Source organism: Catharus ustulatus, chromosome 5 (assembly GCF_009819885.2).
Source record: "Catharus ustulatus isolate bCatUst1 chromosome 5, bCatUst1.pri.v2, whole genome shotgun sequence".
Classification (NCBI taxonomy): domain Eukaryota; kingdom Metazoa; phylum Chordata; class Aves; order Passeriformes; family Turdidae; genus Catharus; species Catharus ustulatus.
The window spans coordinates 71331994-71353527 of record NC_046225.1 but is presented as its reverse complement, the minus strand read 5'-3'; the positions used below and the strand labels follow the sequence as shown (position 1 = coordinate 71353527).

Sequence of the window (21534 nt, the reverse complement as noted above, 5' to 3'; positions counted from 1 at the left end):
AGAGTATCATTATTGCTATTTACACATTCTGATCTAGTTAAGAAATGAAAACCAGATATTAAATACCCCTAAAAAAAATCCCAGTAATGACAACAGCTCAGAATCTTTTCTCTGCCAGGTACAACACACCTAAGTGCTGCTGCAACAGGGATATCACAGCAAAATTATTTCATTCATTTACTATAAAACCCCCAAACCCCTAAGATGAATCACTCAGCTGGAAGTCAATAAGCAAATGAAACTTGTTCAGATGGCAAAGCCCTCTCCATCCTCTCCCAAAAGCTCCTTGGATTGGAGGGAACTCCCAGGCAGCCAGGTTGACACAGGCACCTCTGATTCTGTCTCCTTGGCTTTTCTTGGCCCCAGCAATAGATCAGGGCCACGTTTTGTCTTGCCCTGGACTGAGCCTCTGCATCAGGCAGCAAAAAACCTGATCCTGGAGAAATTTGGAGAAGTTTTGCAATACCAATTTTTTTTCAAGGGCTTGAGCTTTGCTGGGGAAAAAAAAATGGAATTCCCTCTGCAGAGCATTGGGAGCAATGGATGCCTCCAAAGAAAAGTCAGGACAAGAGGAAATGGCCTGAAGTTGTGCCAGGGGAGTTTTAGATCAGATATTAGGAAAAATTCCTTCACTGAAAGGGTTGTCAGGCACTGGCACAGGCCATCCAGGGCAGTGGTGGAGTCACCATCCCTGGAGGGGTTTAAAAGACGTGCATGTGCCACTTGGGGACACACTTTAGTGGTGGCCTTGGCAGTGCTGGATGAAGGGTTAGGCTTGATGATCTTAAAGTTCTCCTCCACCCTCAACAACTCTGTGAGTCTGTGCTGAGCCCACAGGCTGGTGCCAAACACCACGGGTGCCTGTTTGTCCCATCCCACCCCTTCCTCCACGCTGAGAGCTCAGAGGAGCCAGCCTTACCCTGCCCCAGCTGCAAGCCACGCTGGGTTTTCTGCTCCTCTTCTCTGCTGGTGGTTAAAACATCCAGCCAGGAGGTCAGGCACCCAAATCTGGTGTGCAAACATCCTCCCTCCCCACAGGGCTCAGGGGAGGAGGGCTGTGGCTTGAGAGACATCTCTGTCCCCAGAGCTGTGCGTGGGATGTCACCCACCACACATCCTGCTGAGCCCTCCCAGCACAGAGAGCCAGGGCTGAGGGCTGTGCAGGCAGCATGAAATGCAGCACAGAACCATCCTGCTGGACACAAAACCATCCCTGCCTCTGGGGCCAGCACAGCTTTCTCAGAGGAGCTGGGTGCACACTGCTCTTCCACATGGCAGCACCACAGCTGAGTGCCACCACAGCATAGAACCAGAGAATCATTTAGGTTGCAAATGACCTCCAAGATCATGAAGTCCAACCTTTGACCCAATACCTCAATGCCAAAGCTCAATGTCTGCTTGTTTTTGGAGCACTACTATTGATGGTGACTCCACCACTGCCCTGGGTAGCCTGCTCCAATTCTTATCCACTCCTTCAGTGAAGAAATCTTTTCCTAATATCCAGCTGAACATCCCTTGGCTCAACCTGAGGCCATTTCTTCCATCCTATCAATATCTGACTGCTCTTCAGGCACACCAGGGATGAGATGCTGAGCTCTGGGGGCTCCTGGCTTACAGGCAGGGTCACAGGAAGAACTGCTGCCATTCTCCAACAAAGTCCAAGTGCAATCATCCAGCACAAGGTAAACTCACTGACTGATGTCTCAGGGAGAGGTGCTGGCTGCACTGATGCCCAGCTATGGGGCTTCTAAACATTATGTCTTAACATCAACACTAAATGCAAAATTCAAGTTAGGATATTTTCTATCAATCACTAAAAAAAAAAAATTGACACAACATATTCCTGGGGGCTGGGATTGTATATTCCTGCCCTGAGCAATGAGCTGCAAATGACATTCCTGTTATTAAAATACATGTCTCAAGTCATCTGGATGCAGGAGGAAATGAGTCAGAGCAGTGGTGGAACAGCCATTACTAAAATAGATGCCTTTCCTCAGGTCCTTTCATTTTAATCTGACACCCATCACTGCCATAGCCAGGATAGTTCTGATGCAATTAAAAACATGGGTCACATCCCACTGTGCAGAGCCCAAGGTGACATCCCCAAGGAGATGCCAGGGGAAGGAAGCTGCCTCTGTGCAAATTCTCCTGGTCCCCAAACCTCCTTGTTTTCCTAAAGCTGGAACACAAACTGAGGTAGTTGCCCAGGGTCAAAGATTTTCCTGGCCATTTTCTCTTTTCCAAGAGGGATAAATGTTCTTCTGTGAAAAACACAGGATCTGTTGTTGGGATAAATGTCCTTGGGCAGGGTGAGCAGCTAAGGAAGATTAAAGTGTCCAGCATTAAAGAATTAGATAATTGGAAAATTAATAGTGTTTCACAGGAAATGGATGTGGAGTTTTGTAACAAATGGCTTTCTTAAAATGACAGATTATAATGAGATCTCACATTTAAGAACATAAAAATTACTGATTTGGTTCAAAGCAAAGGTTCATCCAGACAACCACCCTGTCTCCAACACTGGCTGTGAGCAGATGGCTGAGTAATAATGACAAGAAAATCATATATGACACTCTCCCTTAAAATTCAGTCTATTTTTAACTGAATAGATTTCCTGAGCCTGTTGCTGTCTATTGAGTAACCCACAATGAACCTCCCTTCCAAGCATTTGTCCAGGCTCTGCATCCACAGTGTCCTTTGTCAGGGACATCCCAGGGTGGAGGATTTCTTCTGCTTTCAGTCTCACCCACCATCATCTGCTGCCCCTTACTTTCTCTATTGGAAAATGCAGGAAAAATCAATCTGTCTCTGCTCCTTTCCAGCCACTCCTTGCCCTGGAGACCTTTAGTGTAAATCCATTTAAATCATGTTTTCAGGGTAAAAGAGCCCAAGACACATAAAATGCATCCCAGACCTCTGATCCTGATTTTATCCTGCTCTGAACTTTTTCTTGCTCTACTACTTCTTGTTTGAGCCCCCTCTGTGAGATGGGGGTGAGACCAACACACAGCATTCAGGATCCATGCAGTGCATTGGACCATGCCTTGGCTATGGATGGACACTGGACCACACAATGGCAAAGCTGTGTTCTCTGTTTTATATCCAATTTCCTTCCTACCTGCTGAGACCCAATTTGCTTTTCCTGCTGGGCAATGAGTTGATGTTCCCATGGCAGTACCTGTCTTAACCCAAATTTTATAGGCAAGTCAGGACTGGTTTTCCTTTCACACAACACTTCACAATCACCTACTCCAGTTTTCACCTTCCTCTGTATTGCCCAGTCTCTATAAAATCCTTCTGCAGTTCTGTATTGACAACACATAAATGCAAAGAAATTGATGTGCATAAAAATGAAGTTTGCAGGATTTGTTTTAGACATGATTTGCCATTTGACCTCTGAGTCCAACACACACAAAGAGGGAGTGCAGGAGATGGGAACAGCAATCACACATTTCTCTTTGCAGAACTGGTGGGGATCAGCCTATTAAAAGTGAAACTCAACACCAAATCTAGTTTGTTTTTTTGATGGCAGGAGAGCATTAAACCAGCTGCTGCTTTTTGGTGCCACCATCCCTCCCACACTGTCCCTTTAGATCAGGATATTGTGGCTTAGGGCTGCATTTACAGGTTTAATTCAACAAAGGAGGTTGAGGTTTTTTCAAATAAATGCAAAACTGAAAAGAAATAAGCTGTATAATCCAGTAAACACTATTAGTAGGACCACAAAATGGATGAAGCAAGTTGTCCCCAGCAAGCCATGGGTTTCCATTCTGCCAGCTCTGCCAGCAGGAGAGGTGGAGAACAGAACTTCCTCCATTCCATTAGCTGTGACCTGCTGTGGAGATTGGTTGCCTCTCAAAGATTTTTACAGTAAAGATGCACAGCAATACCCTGCTCCAAGGAAGTCCTCATGCACCACACAAATGGACCCTGAGAAATCTCCACCAGGATTTCCTGCCCAAGGTTTTTGGGGAAGAAGGTCAGTGTACAGCAAAGAAGGAGACCAGACATGGCAAGGTCTGGATTGGTGGTGGCAGAAGGTGTCAGCTGTGGGGATTGCACCAAGGCTATGAGAGCCTGGAAGGGAGCTGAACTCAGAGCACAACAATCAAACAGTGCCTTGAACAGAAATCTGATTGTGAGAATTTTAAAAAAATATATGTTGGAGCCAAACATAAAATTTACCTTTTCTTAAATCTATATACAGTTAGAAAAACATTAGGGGTTCTTTTGTTGTTTTGGTTTTTTTTTAATTCTAGTCTGAATTTGTGGTGTTTAGATTAAAGAGGCAGAAAACCAGCCTGTCCACTGTTAACTGCAGCTGGGCCACCGGCAGACTACATTGTCATCAGTCCTCAAAAGATGCCATCACAAATTGCCGATTTACTGAATGCCAGCACAAAGGAGCTCTACAGCATCAAGAGAGGAAGTTTCCCTCAAGGAAAATTCTTAACACATTTGCTAACAAGCCTGGAGATGATGGAGGTTTTTAACCCTGTGGTCAGGTAAAGGGCTGCACCGAGGAGGGGTGAGAGCACAGGAGTGTTTGTGCTCTGCACTCTGGATTTTGAGGCGTGTGACGTGCACACAGAGTACCCAGAAGAGTGGGCAGCGTTGGCCACTGAGTTGGAAACACGTGGCTACAGTGGAAAAACAGTGTGAGTACTTGGTGGGTGACTCTTGCACTTGACATTCTGCAAATCCCTTCAAGTGCTGCAGCTTTGCAAAGAAAAGGGGGGAAGCAAGGGGCTCATAAACCACAGCTCCACTTCACACCGGAAAAGCTGCGCGCTAGTCTCAACCTGGTATTTTTCCCTCTGTTCAAAAAACAATGCTGGTAATTTGTGACTAAATTTTGAATTCTTCATTGAAACTTTCCACTCCTTGTTATGGAAGTGGAATGGAAGATTTTAAGGCAATCCTTCAAGGGTTAAGAACAGGAAGAGTCAGCAGTGCTGTGGCAAAGGCAGTGCAGTGTCACCCCTCATTTACCACCACTGACCCCTCACAGGGGTCCAACAGCACTGCTCATCCTCAGGAATGAGGCATCACTGCTTGGCTATGGGATGTCCTTGTGGAGCACTAGGAGACACCATGGGCAACAGAACAATGGTCATTTTGGTGCTCCTTTCTGTTAATTTACCATGGCTGAGGGACTCCCATGTCCCCAGAGGAACTCCAGCCTCTGTGAGACATCCAGGCAATGTCTGCTATGACCAGCACTGAGAAACTGAGGAGGTTCTTACCTCATGAAAAAGACCTGAGAGGTTTCCACAAAATGACTGAGAAATCAAACATATCCAAAACTCAGCATGTTCTCCAGCTCTGGAGCTTCAGGTCACTCTCGTTTCCAATTCCTTCTTTGTCAAATGGATGTGAGAAAGCAGAGAAAATGAATCCTAAATTCACTTCCTGCTAAGCCCTGGTCAAAAACAGGTGAATCCTTGTTACTGTGTCTCATCCCTGCATGATTTTGTCTCTTGTCTCCTTGCTCCTGTATTCTACTAATCATTTGACATTAATTAATACAGACCTAGGTTGGCCCTAGTATATAAAGATAAATTTCAGTCATAAGCAACTTATGTTGGTGTTAAACAGCAATCAGAGTCCTGTAACCTTAGCTGTGAGTAAAATAAAACTTATATGTAGGTTTTGGAGAAAAAAGAAATTATTTCTATTTTCTAATCAACCTGTCTGGTCTCCTGACTTCTCTTACATGATGCTCTGCAGAAGTAACTGGTTATCTGAGTATTTTTTCTTCTTCTTTAGTCATATCATATCAGTGACACTACAACAGAAATTACTAAATAAATGACTAATAAAACATGTTATTAATGACAGTGTTCACTGATTTGGCTTAGGTCCCCAGTCAAACAATAGCAGCCTATTCTAAAATACTGTATAGAGGACAAACAGGAAACCACAACATATGAAAACCAAGGAGATTCCTTAATTAATCTGATTACTCACCTTCTCCCCCAGTTTTAGAGTTGGTCACCAATATTAAACTTACATTAACCAATCTAAATTATTTATACTAGTATTGATTTTAAATCAGAGCATTTTTCTGGAGGTCTTGCTTGTGTTCTGGAGCTTTTCCCAATCGAATAATTGCCACCACAACTTTATTTTTTCTTCTTTGTTGCTATGCAAAATAGGAATAGCTTTGTACTATGCAATACCTTATCACAGAAGTCAGTAAAAAAGTGATGTGTGACAGCCCTCCTGCAGCTGTATCTCCCAGCTGACAGCAAGCTTTTGCCTTGCCTTTGAAGGATATATTCATTACCAGAGGAAAAGGTGGCCTTACCTGGAAATCAGCTCAATCAGTGAGCAAAGAGGGCCAAGATCAAGGACACCTCTACACAGAGGAGAGGAATATCTGGGTGCCAGTTTGGTATCCTGGACTGAGTCACACAAAATTTATTATTTGTCAGAGATAATAAAGAAATTAGATATCCCTATTAAGAAAGGCAGTGGCCCATCCTGGATGATCCCATGATTGTACAGGCTCTCCCAGCACATCCACCTCCACATCTCTGAGGACATGCACTGCATGCTCACTCTACAGCAGAATGAGAACCTAGAACTGATGAAGTTTTTTGTCCCATCCTCATTGGCCAGCACATTCATTTTACTTTTATTTGCTTTATTTAAGGTAGACATCACAAGTCTCCAAGCCTAACAAAAGCATGGATTTCACATATCTCAGCAGGCCTAGCAGGAGCTTTCTTCACTCACCCACAAGCATTGAAGTCCAGAGAAATAAACCCAGCTCCTAAACCATTTTCAGTGATTCAGCTCTGAGCCCTAAGAGAAATGACATCAAACCCAGCAGCACCTACTTTCTGACAGATCCAGGGAAAAGGAGCTTTCTTTGCAGAGGGGTAATGGGAAAGAGGAAAAAAAAAAGGCACATAAAAAAATCAACAGGAAAGCGAGGAAGAAAGAAAGAAATAAATCTGACACCAGCCCAGCCCCTCGTGGGCTGGTGAAACTGTTGTTACTGCGTGTGTTTAAAGCTCCAGCAAGCATCACCCATTCCCATGTGCAAGTGGTCACCTGGGGGCAGCAGCAAGGGCCTCTCCATTGAAGGCCACAAGGGTTTTTTTTGGCAGAGGGGAAGAACCTGTGGTGAGAGAAGAGAGCCATGAGTTGCAAAAAGCAAAAAGCAAATCACAAGCTGGACATCCGGCAGTCAGGTGAAATTTCTGCTCACAGACCACCTGCCCTGCATGAAGAGATTTGCAATTGTAAAGAAGAATGAAACAAGGAAGAATTGCAAAGAGAACAATCAAGCATCTGAAGAACCCAGCTGTGTGCCAGCAGCACGTGTGCTTGGAGATAAATTATGTGTACACCTATGCCATAAACACCTGTGCCTCACAGGCTGGGTGACAAAATAGTCTGGGCTCTGCCATCCACACGAGACCCCTTGAGTGTGCTGAAGGGAAGGAGGCAGAATCCCTGCCAAGAAAAGCAAAGAGTGGCTTGCATCAAAACCATAGGATGCGTCCGTAACTTCTGCAGAGCTGGAGGATCCCCAGCAGGCTGTGGTGCTGACCCTACCTCAGCCATCAGCAGCATCACTCTGGATCTCTAGGGAACTCATCCAGGAAAAAGCTTTGAGGCACCATTAAGGATTGATAAGGATATATTAGCCCAAACTCTGGACAAGAAAGTGATTTCTTCAGGAATATTTCTTTTCTCATTACGCTGCAGATACCGAGCATCACCTCCTTACCCAAGAGGGTCCTGATGACATCACATCCTCCCCAAAGAGCGACACAGCCTCCCAAGCCAAGTGACAAAGATCATCTCAGCTGTGCTGCAGGCACAGACAGCCCAGGAGAAGATGGACACAGCTCCTGCCCTGCTCCTGCTGCTCGCTCTGGGATTCTGTGAGTACGGACACGGGGTTGTGCAGCCCCTTCACTGGGAGGGGCAATGAAAACCTTTCCATTAAACCAAATACATTGGGTTAAATAGTTAAGGGGGTAAAAAGCAAATCAAAAAGGCTGACTTTGAGATGTGCTCAGTAAGTTTGGAAGGAAAGGTGGCATCACCTCAGCCAGCAAAGGGCAGCTGGAGGGGCGGCTGCAGCACCTGCACAGGGAAGGGAGATTGGACTGATGAGTGGTTCTGGAGGGCAGGGAGAAGGGGGGAAAAAAATGGGCTTTGCAAGAAGTGCAAAGGGAGTCACTTCAGAGAAGCTGGGAAGGTGTGATGTCCCTGAGAAGGAACTGGAAGGGCAGCACCCATCTTTAAAGCCTGAGTGGCTGATTGCTGAGCACCCTCCATGCATCATCCCAGCAAGGACTCCATGAAAACCTTCACATCATCCAGGCACCATGGCCCTGCCTCTCCATTTCTACTTCCAGCCCATGGACAGGGAGGGAGATTTTCCTCAGAGAACCCTTTGGCTCTTCCCAAGTGGCTCCAGCAAGGATTTCTCTCCTGCAGGCTGTCCTGGCATTTATGGCCAGTCACTTCGCATAATGGCCAAGTCTCCCAGGGACACCACCAGGCTCCAGCTGGGACAGAGGCTGGAGCTGGAGTGTCAGACTGACAAGAACAGTGGTGCATTCTGGATCCACAAGGACAAGAAGGGGACCCTTCACTTCATTGTCTTCATCAGTTCCACGTCCCGGGCCACATTTCAGAATCACAGAACATCCACACGCTTTGAGGCGAGCAAACATGACACAACTTATTACCTGGTAGTGAAATCTTTCACACCACAGGATCAGGGGAATTATTTCTGTGTGATGAATTTCAACCAAATGCTGTTCTTCAGCTCTGGCCAGCCTGCCTTCTTACCAGGTCAGTAACACCTTCACCAACCTCACTCAGCCCTGACAACGTGCCCAGCACCTCCTGCCCGTGCCCTTTGTAAGCAGCCATCCCTCCCACAAACCCCATTTCCCTGCTTTCCCTTCCATTCCCCAAGGCATCCTGGGACCAACCCACTGCTCCCCCTGCCACAGGCTCCCTGCTTCCCACCTCTCCTCCTGGACTGCTCCTGCCCAAAGGCAAACATGATTGGGCACACTCAGCATCACCTTCCCATCCCTGCTTCCCCACCCCAGCCATGGCTCTGAAGGGAGAAGCCTAAAGCAAAATCCACCACCACCCCCTCCTTCCTCAGCCACACAGCTCCCAAAAGTCCTACCAAGCTCAGGGGGCTCAGGCTTTGTGAGGATGGTGTCAGAGAGTGAGAAACAAGGAGGCTGCAGCTCCCTCTTGGCTCTTGGGAGACCCTCCTTGGGGGAGTCCCCCTCCAAAAAGTTCTCCTGTAGCTGAACTCGGGAGCACCTGTGCCCTGGCAGGGGTAAGACAGCAGAATTTCAGGAGAGATCTCTTTTATTGTATTTCCCTACATGCTGAATTCATCCATTTCATTTACAGCCACCACAGCGGCACCCACCACGTGTGTACCCACTACCAAGGGTGGCACAACTGAGGAGCCCAACCTCAAGACTCCAGATCCAGGTAACCTGAATGGAGAGAGGGAGGGAGAGGGGAAGGGCTGGACCCTGGTCCGTGATACCAAAGGGGATCCTGCAGGCTTTGGGGTTGGGAGGGAGGGGAAGAGCCACAGAGCTTCTCTGTCACAGATGCAAGGATTAAATTTCCATATTTCATTCAACATAAGAAAGGCTAAATATTACATAAAAAGCATGAGCATGCCTGGGCACCCCAGGAACATGGGGAGGGAGGGCAGAGCCTTGGGGGCTGGGGTTGCTTTTAGAAAACTTCTGCCCACATGTCCTCCCTCGAGTCCCCAGTAAAATGGCTACACCAGAACTATCTGTAACTCTGGCCATGAACCTGGTGGACATTCCATCTTCTCTATTCCTGCAGGGAGAACAGTGCTGGACGATCTGAATTCCTTCTGTCACATCTTCATCTGGGTCCCCTTGGCCGGTGCCTGTGTCCTGCTCCTCATCGCCCTGGTGATCACCCTCGTGCTGTGCCGACGTAAGGCTCACCTCAAACCCCTCCAGATGCACCTCTGCCCTGAGCCCACAGCCCTGCCCCTCGGGGAGAGGCTTTGGGAGGCATGGGATAATCAGTGTCTGCATTTTAATCCTCCTCAGTAGGATTAGGATGAAGAATTATCGACTTAGAATCACACAATCAGAAAATTATTTATGTTGGAAATTACTTTCAAGGAAGAAAAATAGATTAGAAAGAGACAGTACTTACTCTATCAACTGTCTTGGTTCATAAATGGGTGTGTCAGAGGTTAAAGTCCCAGAGCCTGAAACATTCTGACCTAACAGAGTAAACACTCTCCAGCAGAAACGCTGAGAGTCCCAGTAGCAGCTCGAGCTGGAACCAGAGAAACTTCATTACCTTATGACCAGTGAAAAGCCCTCAGCTGCAGGTAATTGCTGCAGCAATTTCCAAGCCCTTCAGGATGGATTTTTACCTTAGTCTAAAGTTAATGGCTGGACATTTTATTTTGCTGAATTTCCCCCAAAGTAGAGGCTAAAATGGGGAAGAGGATTGTTACCTTGGTATGTGAGACGTGGCATCACTGCCACTCACCTGCTGCAGGAATAATTGCTGATGAGTGATTTTCAGCAACATGCCAAAGTCACTGGAGACAGAAAACAGAAATGATTTCACCCTCAGTGTTCCCAGGCTGACCCTGCTCTGCTACTCACCTTAAAGATTAATTCATAAAAATATTTAAGTGGATTACAGGGGTAACATGAGCTGCAGCACCACTCCCTGACATGGATTTGCTCGAAAACAGGCTTGGTTTATCCATTATTAGTCTTGAAGATATCAGCTGCAGGGGAATACCAGCCCTACCTCACTGGAGTGTTTCTCTCCTGAGCTGTCACTTGGCACCTTTGAACTAAAACATTTTCTCTCTTTTCTTAGAAACCAGAAGACGAAGATGCAGGTGTAAGAGGTGAGTGACAGGCATTGGCATTTTTTTCTTCAGCTTGGCAACATCTCACCCACAAGAGATAAAGGAGGCAGGTGCCAAAAAACAGCCTAAAAATTCTTCATCTGATAGAAGATGGTTGGGAGGAGCCTGAGCAATGACTTAAGGGCTAAAACGGAACAGAAGGTTCTCCTGTCCTCTATTTTTGGATTTGTTTGAGGCTTTTTGTCTGTTTGGGCTTTTGGTTTGGTTTTTCAGCTATTAAGTCATTCAAATCATTGAGCTCTGACCCTGCAGCAAACACAAAACAGAAAGACAGGAGGTGTTTGTGGCAGCCCCAAAACTTTGTGCATCACCCAGTGCTCATAACTCACCACATTTCTCTGCTTCCAATGCACCATTCCCACCTTGAGCTTGGGGGTGACCACATTTCATCTCCTCCCCTCCCCAAACCTTCATTAGATTTCACTGCTGTATATTCAGATGTCCCCATGGATTACATGTAAGTTCCTGCATCCCAAATCCCCCTCTGCCCCATTTTGGACCAGCAGCACCAGGCTTCCTGCCTGTTTCCCCAAAAGGCACTAAGGAACAGCCTCACACGACTCTCCTGAGAAACACCAGTGCAGATAGGAATAGATTGAGGGGTAACCCAGTTTCTAGTGCACACAGGAACCTTTTCTTTATGCTTTCCTTCCTGCCTCCCCAACCCAGCCCTCACCCTGAGGAAAGCACAACCAGACTGAGAATTGCAGTTTCCTGGTTTGGAAGAGAAATGCTTTTTGCCCACACATGTTTTACTTCTGCAAATCAACCTCCCTGCAGGTGGTTTGCTCACTTCTGTTCTGCAGGAAACCACTTCTGTACTTCTGCAAGCCTTGTGCACCCCTGGGCTTGTGGCAAGAGAGACACCAAGTCCCCACTACTGCTCAAGGGCAGCCAGGGCTGGGCTAGTGCTTGGAACAGCTGGGTTGCCCAGAAACTTTGAAACAGGATGTTCACACCTCTGGAGCCTCATTCATTGCCAATCAAAGCATCTTTTGAATCAGATAAATTCCTGTTCCCTGTTATACATCCACGGGTTTTTTAGTACAAGAGGTAATTGCCGTTTAGTTCTCCAAATTAATACAGTCCCTCCCCAACAGTAGCAGGAAATAGATCCCTACAAATTTATTTTTCTTTTAAAGGCAGGTTGCATTTTTTTTTAAACTGTCTGTAAAATGGAACAGACTGTCATTTTCACAGGGGATATTTATTACACCCAGCGCTTTCCTGATCCTCGCCTGCCTTTCCAGGGGAGAAATGATAAGGAAGAGCTCTTCATGCAGCCTTGCTTAGGAGAATGTTTGCATTTTTCACTTATCTCAACCCCTGCTGCCAGCTCTGTGCAAGGATGTTCTGTCTCTGTGGGGAGGAAAACACCCTGCAGAGCTCTCCCACTTTGCCCTGATGCAGTGGTTGTAACACAGAGGTCTCAGGAAATCACATCCTCAAGGATGCCTCTCCTTCAGCAGCCCTGAACTTGCCAGAGCTCTGGTTTTAGCTATTGTACCATACTTCAGGTTTGATTTAGAGAGGAAATTCCTGCTGCTCTGAGCAGCTCCTGCTTAGTGAAAGGAAGCTCTTAGGAAGCTAACAGTGCCATTCACTCCCTTCAAGAGCACCCCAGGATCTGGCCTGCGATCCTTGCTGGCAGCAGGATTCATTTTCCACCACAAATTAATCTTCCCTGAAAGAGGGTGACAAATCCCCAACTCGTTAGATCAGCACAAAACTCTCAGTTGATGGAGACCAGTCATTTCTATCATTTTGGGTGCACGTTGGTTGTCTGGAAAGCCAATCCTTTCAAACCTCTCTGCAGGCAACACATTCCAACGAGAAAAAGTGTCTCTGAAATGGTAACACCCTAACTCATAAAAACCCCCCACAAACCCTGAGCTCTTCTTTCTTCATTATTTTCTGAATGTAGAGAAAGGCTTAATGAGAGGACAGGAGTCAGAGGTAAATTTTAAAAGCCCACTTTATTTTTAAATTAATATTAGATTTAGCCATCAGTGTATCTTGAGGTACAACCTTCTGTCTGTCACTACTTGAAATGGAGGCAGATTTTTCACTTGCACAAACAGGATTTAGGAACACTTTGCAGCCTCCTCTGGGAGGTCCCTGGCTGCAGCCCAAGGCTAAAGGAGCCTTGATTTCCTTCTTGCTCCTCTCCCATCTGAGTAAACCAAACCCTCTTCTCTCTGCAGACCTGCAAACGGGAAGCCCCCCACAAAACCCAGGACACCCAACTAACACAGACCAGCATCTGCTCCTCCTGCCTTCTGGATCTTCTCCTGGGACCTGTCAGCACAGAAATCCATCTCCTACATGATCCACACTGCCACTGCACTCACCCCCTCTGCCCTGGCGGGTGTGAAGGGGCAGAGGGAGCACAGACACACAGACAAGCAGCACCTCCCTGTGAGCTGCAGGGCAAAGCACAGCTCCTTCCAAACTCTGAGCTTCTCTGGCAATGCCAGAAACCACCTCTGCACCCAGACATGGGCTCAGGCACAAGAGCCAAGCCAGCCCTGATGCTGACAGGCCTCAGTGAGAAGCTGATGAGAAATAAGGACATGAGCTGGACCTTTGCTCAAAGCTGTGTGCAATTTCCTCCCAAAATGCAGCCACAGGTGGAATTTGCTGCACTAAACCTGAGAAATGATTCTCCTCACTCAACACATCATCTTGTTGTGGTACCTCCCTCCTAGGGCTTTTATTGTTTAATGCAATGGAATACAAGACTGCATTGAGAATCTAAATATGGATTAAAGGGCCTTACTTTTGAGGTTTTCACAGTCCTGGGGGCTAAGGTTCACTGTTCCCATCACACTGTCCTTGTTCTGCTGCTACCCCTGATCCATCTATTTCAGCAGGAGTTTGGCCTGAGTAAGGAAAGTGGGATTTGCTTTCTTACTGAGGGAAATGCCTGGCCAATTATAAAAAAATCTTTGTCACTTGTTTTTTGTTAAGCAGGACGTTTAACATGTTGATATTTCGGGATATATTATAGACTACTGTAAATCTTGTTTTTTCAGATCTGTATTTCTTGTAAATATTTCCTTAGTATACTTGCAAATTAAGAACTGAGACATAAAATAAAATTATTTTAGTCAGACTCATGACTGTTATTTCTGTCTTTCTTTCTTCAGTTTCTAGTCTTAGAAAAGCTAAAATCCTTCAGGAAGATAATAAACAAGGGGTTAAAAAAGTCTTGGCTAAGGGAAAAGCCAGTGATTTATACACCATCCTGAGCTTTAGGGTGCAGACTTCAGCTTCCAGCTTACCAAAGCCTAAAATCATCTAAAGGTACCTTCCCAGGGATTTGCTGATGGGCCCAGTAACACTCCCACATCCCAGGAAACTGCCAAGAAACTGCCTGAGATAAAGAGTCTGTGGGTACTCTGGAATTCTTGTCACGGGACTGATAAAAGCCTGGCTAAAAAAATGATTAGAAGAAACCCTTTGGTAGTCTTCTCCTCTGTAAACAAGATGGGAAGGAGAGAAAATCAGAGAAAAACAAAAGTTCTTCCAAACTTACTTGTTTGCAAGAATTAAAAAAAGAACCACAAAAAAATCAGGCCTAGATAAGTGTATCTAAACAATACCAGGCAAATACTGAATGATAAATCCACAGAACTAGACATGCTATGAAGGAAAAATAACAGAAAAGCCCCAACATTGAGGCTATGAGATCAATTTAATTATTGGGTGGCCTCTTATGGAATTAGTGTGAGCTATACATTTTCACTGAAAAAGCTGTAACTCAGAGTGTTTCTATAAGCTACAGGTGTTTGTTGATATTCTCATATCCACTTTTTCACATCACACATCACACCACGTTCCTGTAGCCCAGGCAGAAGTGCAGCGTGCTCCTGCTCTGGTACTGACCCTCACACCCAAATCCTCTTCCAACAGATGAAGAAATAGAAGCAGGATCTGTTTGCTTTGGGAATTTTTATTTGTTTCAGAGGGGTTGTTTGTTGCTTTTTATTTCAGAACACACCTGATCACTTTTAAGCCCAGTCTCAAACTCGGGAGGCTCTGGGATGGCTCCTGCCTCCCTCAACACATCTTCACACTGATCCTCCAACCCACACTGTGCAGGGCACAGCTCAGTGACCCCCACACACCTCAGCAGCAGCTTTCCCCACTCTCCACCACTCTTTGATGCCCAGTGATATAAACACAGTTCCTAAATCACTTTCCATTACTCAGCTGTCAGTAGCAGCACAAACAGCGGCACCTGTATTCTGACAGACCCAGGAGTAAAGAGACTTCTTGGCAAAGAATTAGTTAAAAAAATTAAACAAAAAACTTTACACAGAAAGAAAATCAACAGGAAAGCCTGTGTGTGCAAAGTTCCAGGAAATGTCACTCACACCCCTGTGCCAGTGGTCAACAGAGGTAACAGCAAAGGCTCTACACCGGAGCACACAAAGAGGTTTGGAGCAGCAGAGAAGGCACCTGTGGTGAAACAAAAGAACCACAACTAGATTAAACAAAGAATAAGACAATCACAAATTCTGGACTAGAAACTAAGTTCTTCAGAAATTCTTTTTTTCCTCAACTTTTCCCACAGCATTGTCACTTTACCCAAGAGGGTCCTGACGACATCACATCCCCCCAAAGAGCGGCACAGCCTCCCAAGTGACAAGGATCATCTCAGCTGTGCTGCACTGTCCCCAAGGACATCCAGGAGAAGATGGCTGGGTCATCTCAGTGCAATGAGAACAACAGAGAAGTACCCACCTGTGTGCCAGAAACCTGTGCTTGGTGATAAACAATACATGTGGATCTACACCTCTGTGTCACTCTGCCATGCACACAGGACTCCATGAATGTGCTCAAGAGGAGGAGGCAGAATCCCTGCCAAGAAAAGCATTCCAGGGCCTGCACCAAAGGATGGGGCTGGTCTGTATCTTCTGCACAGAAGCTGTGGGGAGGGAAAGCAGGCTGTAGTGGCTGATCCTCCCTCAGTCATGAGCAGCATCACTCTGGATGTCGAGGGAAGTCATCCAGAAAAAATCCTTGAGGCACTTATAAGAAATTATGAGGTTAAAGGGACGCAGATTCCGGACTTGAATTAAATGCATCCTGATGTTGGGGTCCTGATGACATCACATCCTCCCCAAAGAGCGACACAGCCTCCCAAGCCAAGTGACAAAGATCATCTCAGCTGTGCTGCAGGCACAGACAGCCCAGGAGAAGATGGACACAGCTCCTGCCCTGCTCCTGCTGCTCGCTCTGGGATTCTGTGAGTACAGACACGGGGTTGTGCAGCCCCTTCACTGGGAGGGGCAATGAAAACCCTTCCAATGAATCCAGTAACTACAACTAACCAGTTAAAGGGGAGGAAAAAATCAAATTGAAACCACTGACTTTGAGGTGTGCTCAGTAAGTTTGGAAGGAAAGGCAGCATCACCTCAGCCAGCAAAGGGCAGCTGGAGGGGCGGCTGCAGCACCTGCACTGGGAAGGGAGATTGGACTGGTGAGTGGTTCTGGAGGGCAGGGAGAAGGGTGGAAAAAAATGGGCTTTGCAGGAAGTGTAAAGGGGGTCACTTCAGAGAAGCTGGGAAGGTGTGATGTCCCTGAGAAGGCACTGGAAGGGCAGCACCCATCTTTAAAGCCTGGGTGGCTGATTGCTGAGCACCCTCCATGCACCATCCCAGCAAGGACTCCAGGAAAACCTTCACATCATCCAGGCACCATGGCCCTGCCTCTCCATTTCTACTTCCATGCCCATGGACAGGGAGGGAGGTTTCCTCAGAGAACCCTTTGGCTCTTCCCAAGTGGTTCCAGCAAGGATTTCTCTCCTGCAGGCTGCCCTGGCATTTATGGCCAGTCACTTCGCATTAAGGCCAAGTCTCCCAGGGACACCACACAGCTCCAGCTGGGACAGAGGCTGGAGCTGGAGTGCCAGACTGACAGGAACAGTGGTGCATTCTGGATCCACAAGGACAAGAAGGGGACCCTTCACTTCATTGTCTTCATCAGTTCCACATCCCGGGCCACATTTCAGAATTACAGAACAGCCACACGCTTTGAGGCGAGCAAACATGATACAACTTATTACTTGGTAGTGAAATCTTTCACACCACAGGATGAGGGGAATTATTTCTGTGTGATGAATCTCAACCAAATGCTGTTCTTCAGCCCTGGCCAGCCTGCCTTCTTACCAGGTCAGTAACACCTTCACCCAACCTCACTCAGCCCTGACAACGTGCCCAGCACCTCCTGCCCGTGCCCTTTGTAAGCAGCCATCCCTCCCACAAACCCCATTTCCCTGCTTTCCCTTCCATTTCCCAAGGCATCCTGGGACCAACCCACTGCTCCCCCTGCCACAGGCTCCCTGCTTCCCACCTCTCCTCCTGGACTGCTCCTGCCCAAAGGCAAACATGATTGGGCAGACCCAGCATCACCTTCCCATCCCTGCTTCCCCAGCCATGGCTCTGAAGGGAAAAGACTAAAGCAAAACCCACCACCATCCCCTCCTTCCTCAGCCACACAGCTCCCAAAAGTCCTACCAAGCTCAGGGGGCTCAGGCTTTGTGAGGATGGTGTCAGAGAGTGAGAAACAAGGAGGCTGCAGCTCCCTCTTGGCTCTTGGGAGACCCTCCTTGGGGGAGTCCCCCTCCAAAAAATTCTTCTGTAGCTGAACTCAGGAGCACCTGTGCCCTGGCAGGGCTAAGACAGCACAAGGGCAGGAGAGATCTGTTTTATTGTATTTCCCTACATGCTGAATTCATCCATTTCATTTACAGCCACCACAGTGGCACCCACCACGTGTGTACCCACTACCAAGGGTGGCACAACTGAGGATCCCAATCTCAAGACTCCAGATCCAGGTAACCTGAATGGAGAGAGGGAGGGAGAGGGGCAGGGCTGGACTCTGGTCCACTGATACCAAAGAGGATCCTGCAGATATTTTAGGATGGGGAAGAATAAAAATCCATACAGCTTTAGCAGAGAATTTGTAGGATTAATTTTCAACATTTCTTCCCCCGTAGGAAAGGCTAAGGATGATATAAAAAGCATGAGCTTTTTGTCCCATGTCCTGGGCACACCAGGAACAGAGGGAGGGAAGGTGCAGCCTCAGGGCCCTGGTCTGCTTTTAGTCTCATCAGAGGACACAGGAAAACTTTCAGCCCCTGTTTTCTCTCTAGTTCCCAGGAAAATGCTGAGAGCAGTACAACATCACTGCAGCCCAGGGGAAGCTCTCTGCCTCAGGCACCCCAGGCAGGGCCCTGGGAAGCTCCCTTGGCCCTGAACTGGCTGTCACACCAGCTGTGAGCACATGGTGCACCTTTCCTCTTCTCTATTCCTGCAGGCAGCATTTTGCAGGAAGATCTGGAACAGTTCTGTCTTGCCTTCCTCTGGATCCCCCTGGCAGGCCTCTGTCTCCTGCTTCTCCAGCTCCTGGCCACCACCATCGTGCTGCATCGACTGAAGGCTCACAACAACCCCCTCTAGATGCAGCTCTGGCCTGAAACCACAGCCCTGCCTCGGGGGGTGGATGTTCTGGCTGCTTTGGGAGGCATGGCATAACCAGGACACAGTGCAAGAGCAGGATCCCTGTTACAGTCACTGCCTGGATATCCTCCAACAAATCATCTTCAGTTTCAGACTGACCTTCCCCTCTCACTCCAGCTCTTCCCAGTGATTTTGTACAAAGGAGGTGCAATGATCTGACTGCAGCATCGGGGTTCGTTCCCAACAAAAGGCCATGTGTTACGCATGGGAAGCATTGCCTTGAAAATGTATTTTCACTATTCAGTGTTGCTGAATGTGGCATGTGACACACAACAACATTAAATGTATGAACATGGAACAGAAAGCTGTTCAAAAAACTGAGCAAAAGCATTCTCCTCTATGGCAATCCCTGTAAGCTTTGTTATTCTTCCAAATTAAATTACTATATCCTAACCCAGAGATTAATTATTGCCTGTTCTACCGCTTGGGAGCCTACAGAGGACAATCCTGTGGGGAGAAATAGGAATGGGTATTTAAATTCAAAAAAGCATTTCAATAAGATGAACACATGTATAACTGCATGGAATCCTAATGTAGGATAAACAGAGAAAAATAAAACCCCAAGCAATAAAAACCACATATATTTGGGCATTACTACCTGGCATTACTAATAGTGATGCTCTACTATGCAGTGCTGCACTAAGACCCCAGTCCTGAAGCAACATTGATCCAGGCAAGATTGATGCACTGAACAAGTAGGAAATGTTTGGGTTTGGGTTTTTTCATCATTTTGTCAGGTTTGCTTGTTGGTGCTTTTTCTGCAGCCTTTCATTTGCACAGGAAGGAAATCAACCTCTAAAAAAGAATTACAACACTGACACTGGTAATTACCCCCCTGAACACAACTCCAATCCACTGCACACTGGAATCTTCCAATTTTTGACCTCTAGTACCACTGCAACAGATACCATGAGTCAGCATAAGCCTATAAGGGAGTTGAAAAGCAAATCCAGCTCTCTACTTGTGTCTGTGAGATCCTACATGTTCATGGACTGCTGTCCATCCCAAGATACCCAGGGGATAAAACTTGTTCTTCTGTCTATTATTACACAAGGTTTTCTGTCACTGAGCTCCTTAAATTTCAGAATGTTTTACAAATACACCCAATCCACTGCACTGAACTGCTCTGATTCCACCTTTGCTGCAAAAGCAGCACAATCCTCTCTGCAGCAGGTCAGAAGGCTGAGAGGACCAGAACAGCTCAGGGTGAGCACCAAAACAAATCCTTTTGTAGTCACTGCCCCAGTTTCACAGTGAATACCCAAAAAAATGACTGACTTCACCACAGAACTCTCCAGGAGAGGCTGTGAACCAGCACAGCTCCCCAAAGCAACAATGACTTTTCTTTGCCAGCCCTTCCTTCCACACAGCCTTTGATCAGCTTGTGTTCTAGCTCAGCTCAGCTACACCCAGCATTGCACCTTGGATTTAAACCTATGGCTAAAAAGAGTCTGTAAAGTTTTCCACCAACAGGTAAAGCTGAGGAACAGCATTCTTTATAATCCACTTACAATCTGGATTTTCTTTAGAAAACCTTTGCACCCCTACTAATAAAGTACCAGTAGAAGGCAAAACCAAAACCACATCTTTTGCACTAAAATGTTAAGAAGCAATTGCAAATATCATTGCAGCAGTGAGAGGTGCCAAGAGCAACTCCAGCCCTGCATGCTTACACCTCTAGCAAATCATGTAAGCTCAGGGCAAACTGGCTGGGTTTGTGGTTGAGTGGCAATGTCTGGGCAAGGAGCCTGGACTGCTGCTTGCACTAATGAAAAGAGGAGGAGTGGCTGAGCTGGAGTGCAGAGAAGCAGCTCAAGGGTGCCTGTTGGTGCATGCAGGAAGCTGTTGTTGGACAGGCCCTGCAGATGTGACAGCTTTTGGTTGCAGCACATGGAAGAGGTTCTAGCTCCACAGTGAGCTGACTGAGCAGGGTGCAGAGGCTGGAAGCTGTTACAGGCTGGCACAGAGCAAACTGGAGTCTGGCACAGAGAATGACTTTCAAAGAGGAGCAGAAAGAATGCACTTGTTCAGAGGGTGATTGTCACCTAATTGCACACTTGCTCCAAGCCAATAATGGAATGGCTCATAACTGCTACAATCTGCTATGTAACAGTTTGCTTTCACTATTTTGCATTTGCTTTTACCAATTAGAATGAATTGTAACCACTTCTGTAGATATAGTGCAAATTCTAATTGCTCTTGTGGACAGTATAAGTAAAATTGTGCAAGAAGCAAGGCTATCACAAGATGGAAGCGTGCTCACAAAAGATGCATCACAAGATACTGCTCTTGCAAAATGAAAAACCAAGACAGCACAAGCAGAGAACAAAATAACATAAAAGAAGACCAAGTCTAAAGAGGCATCAGAAGAGCACCCTGGACTGCCTCCCTGAGGGACCCTCCCAGACTGCAGCTGAGGACTTAGGCAATGCTCTGGCAACCTGAGGCAGAGATGTGGTAAACAGGCTCCAAAAATGTGCAGTCATTTGGGAAAGTAATGCAACAGCAATAGCATAAAGGACTGCTTGCTAAAGAACTGGGTGTGCCTCATGCTCCCTGAACTGTTAGTTTTGCTTTGTTGATCAGTCCCTTATTATCCCTTATAAAACTCTTTCAATTTTGAGGAGTGGGCTTTGGTTGTCACACTGGTGTGATCCAGAACACCAGCTCCTAAATACAGGCCCAGTAGGACTCAGTAAGAGCTTACAGGAGGTTGTAAACAACTCCAGTTCCTGTATTTCTCTACAGGTCTGCTAACTTAATGCAAACTTTAAGTCATAAACATTAAGTCACTCTCATCTCACATATGTACATTTTTGCAAACAGCTCTTCTTATTTACAAATTTAGATTTGAAATAAATTCACAGTAGTGATGTAACACCACATTACAGCTTTACTCACTACAAATCATTGCTGCCAGACTGGTTTTTTCAATCTCTTGTTCCAAAAGCTTCCTTCCCTACACTTTTGTCTCCCACTCACAAAAGGAAAGGATCAAGGGTTGGGATGGATTAAGGACCACGTTATCCCTCCCTACCCAAGAGACAAATCAACCTC

At 46.6% G+C, this 21534-nt stretch overlaps 1 protein-coding gene and 1 pseudogene across 1 annotated transcript; both read left to right on the top strand.

Moving 5' to 3' along the window:
- The first annotated feature begins 7150 nt into the window (after positions 1 to 7150).
- Positions 7151 to 17864, top strand: LOC122149397 (annotated as a pseudogene).
- LOC116997108 (T-cell surface glycoprotein CD8 alpha chain-like) lies at positions 9105 to 14063 on the top strand. Its single transcript, XM_033061352.2, has 4 exons — positions 9105 to 9492; positions 9865 to 9981; positions 10897 to 10927; positions 13153 to 14063. The coding sequence occupies exons 1-4, from the start codon at positions 9381 to 9383 to the stop codon at positions 13196 to 13198; spliced, it is 306 nt and encodes a 101-aa protein (XP_032917243.2). The 5' UTR covers positions 9105 to 9380; the 3' UTR covers positions 13199 to 14063.
- Positions 17865 to 21534: the final 3670 nt, after the last annotated feature.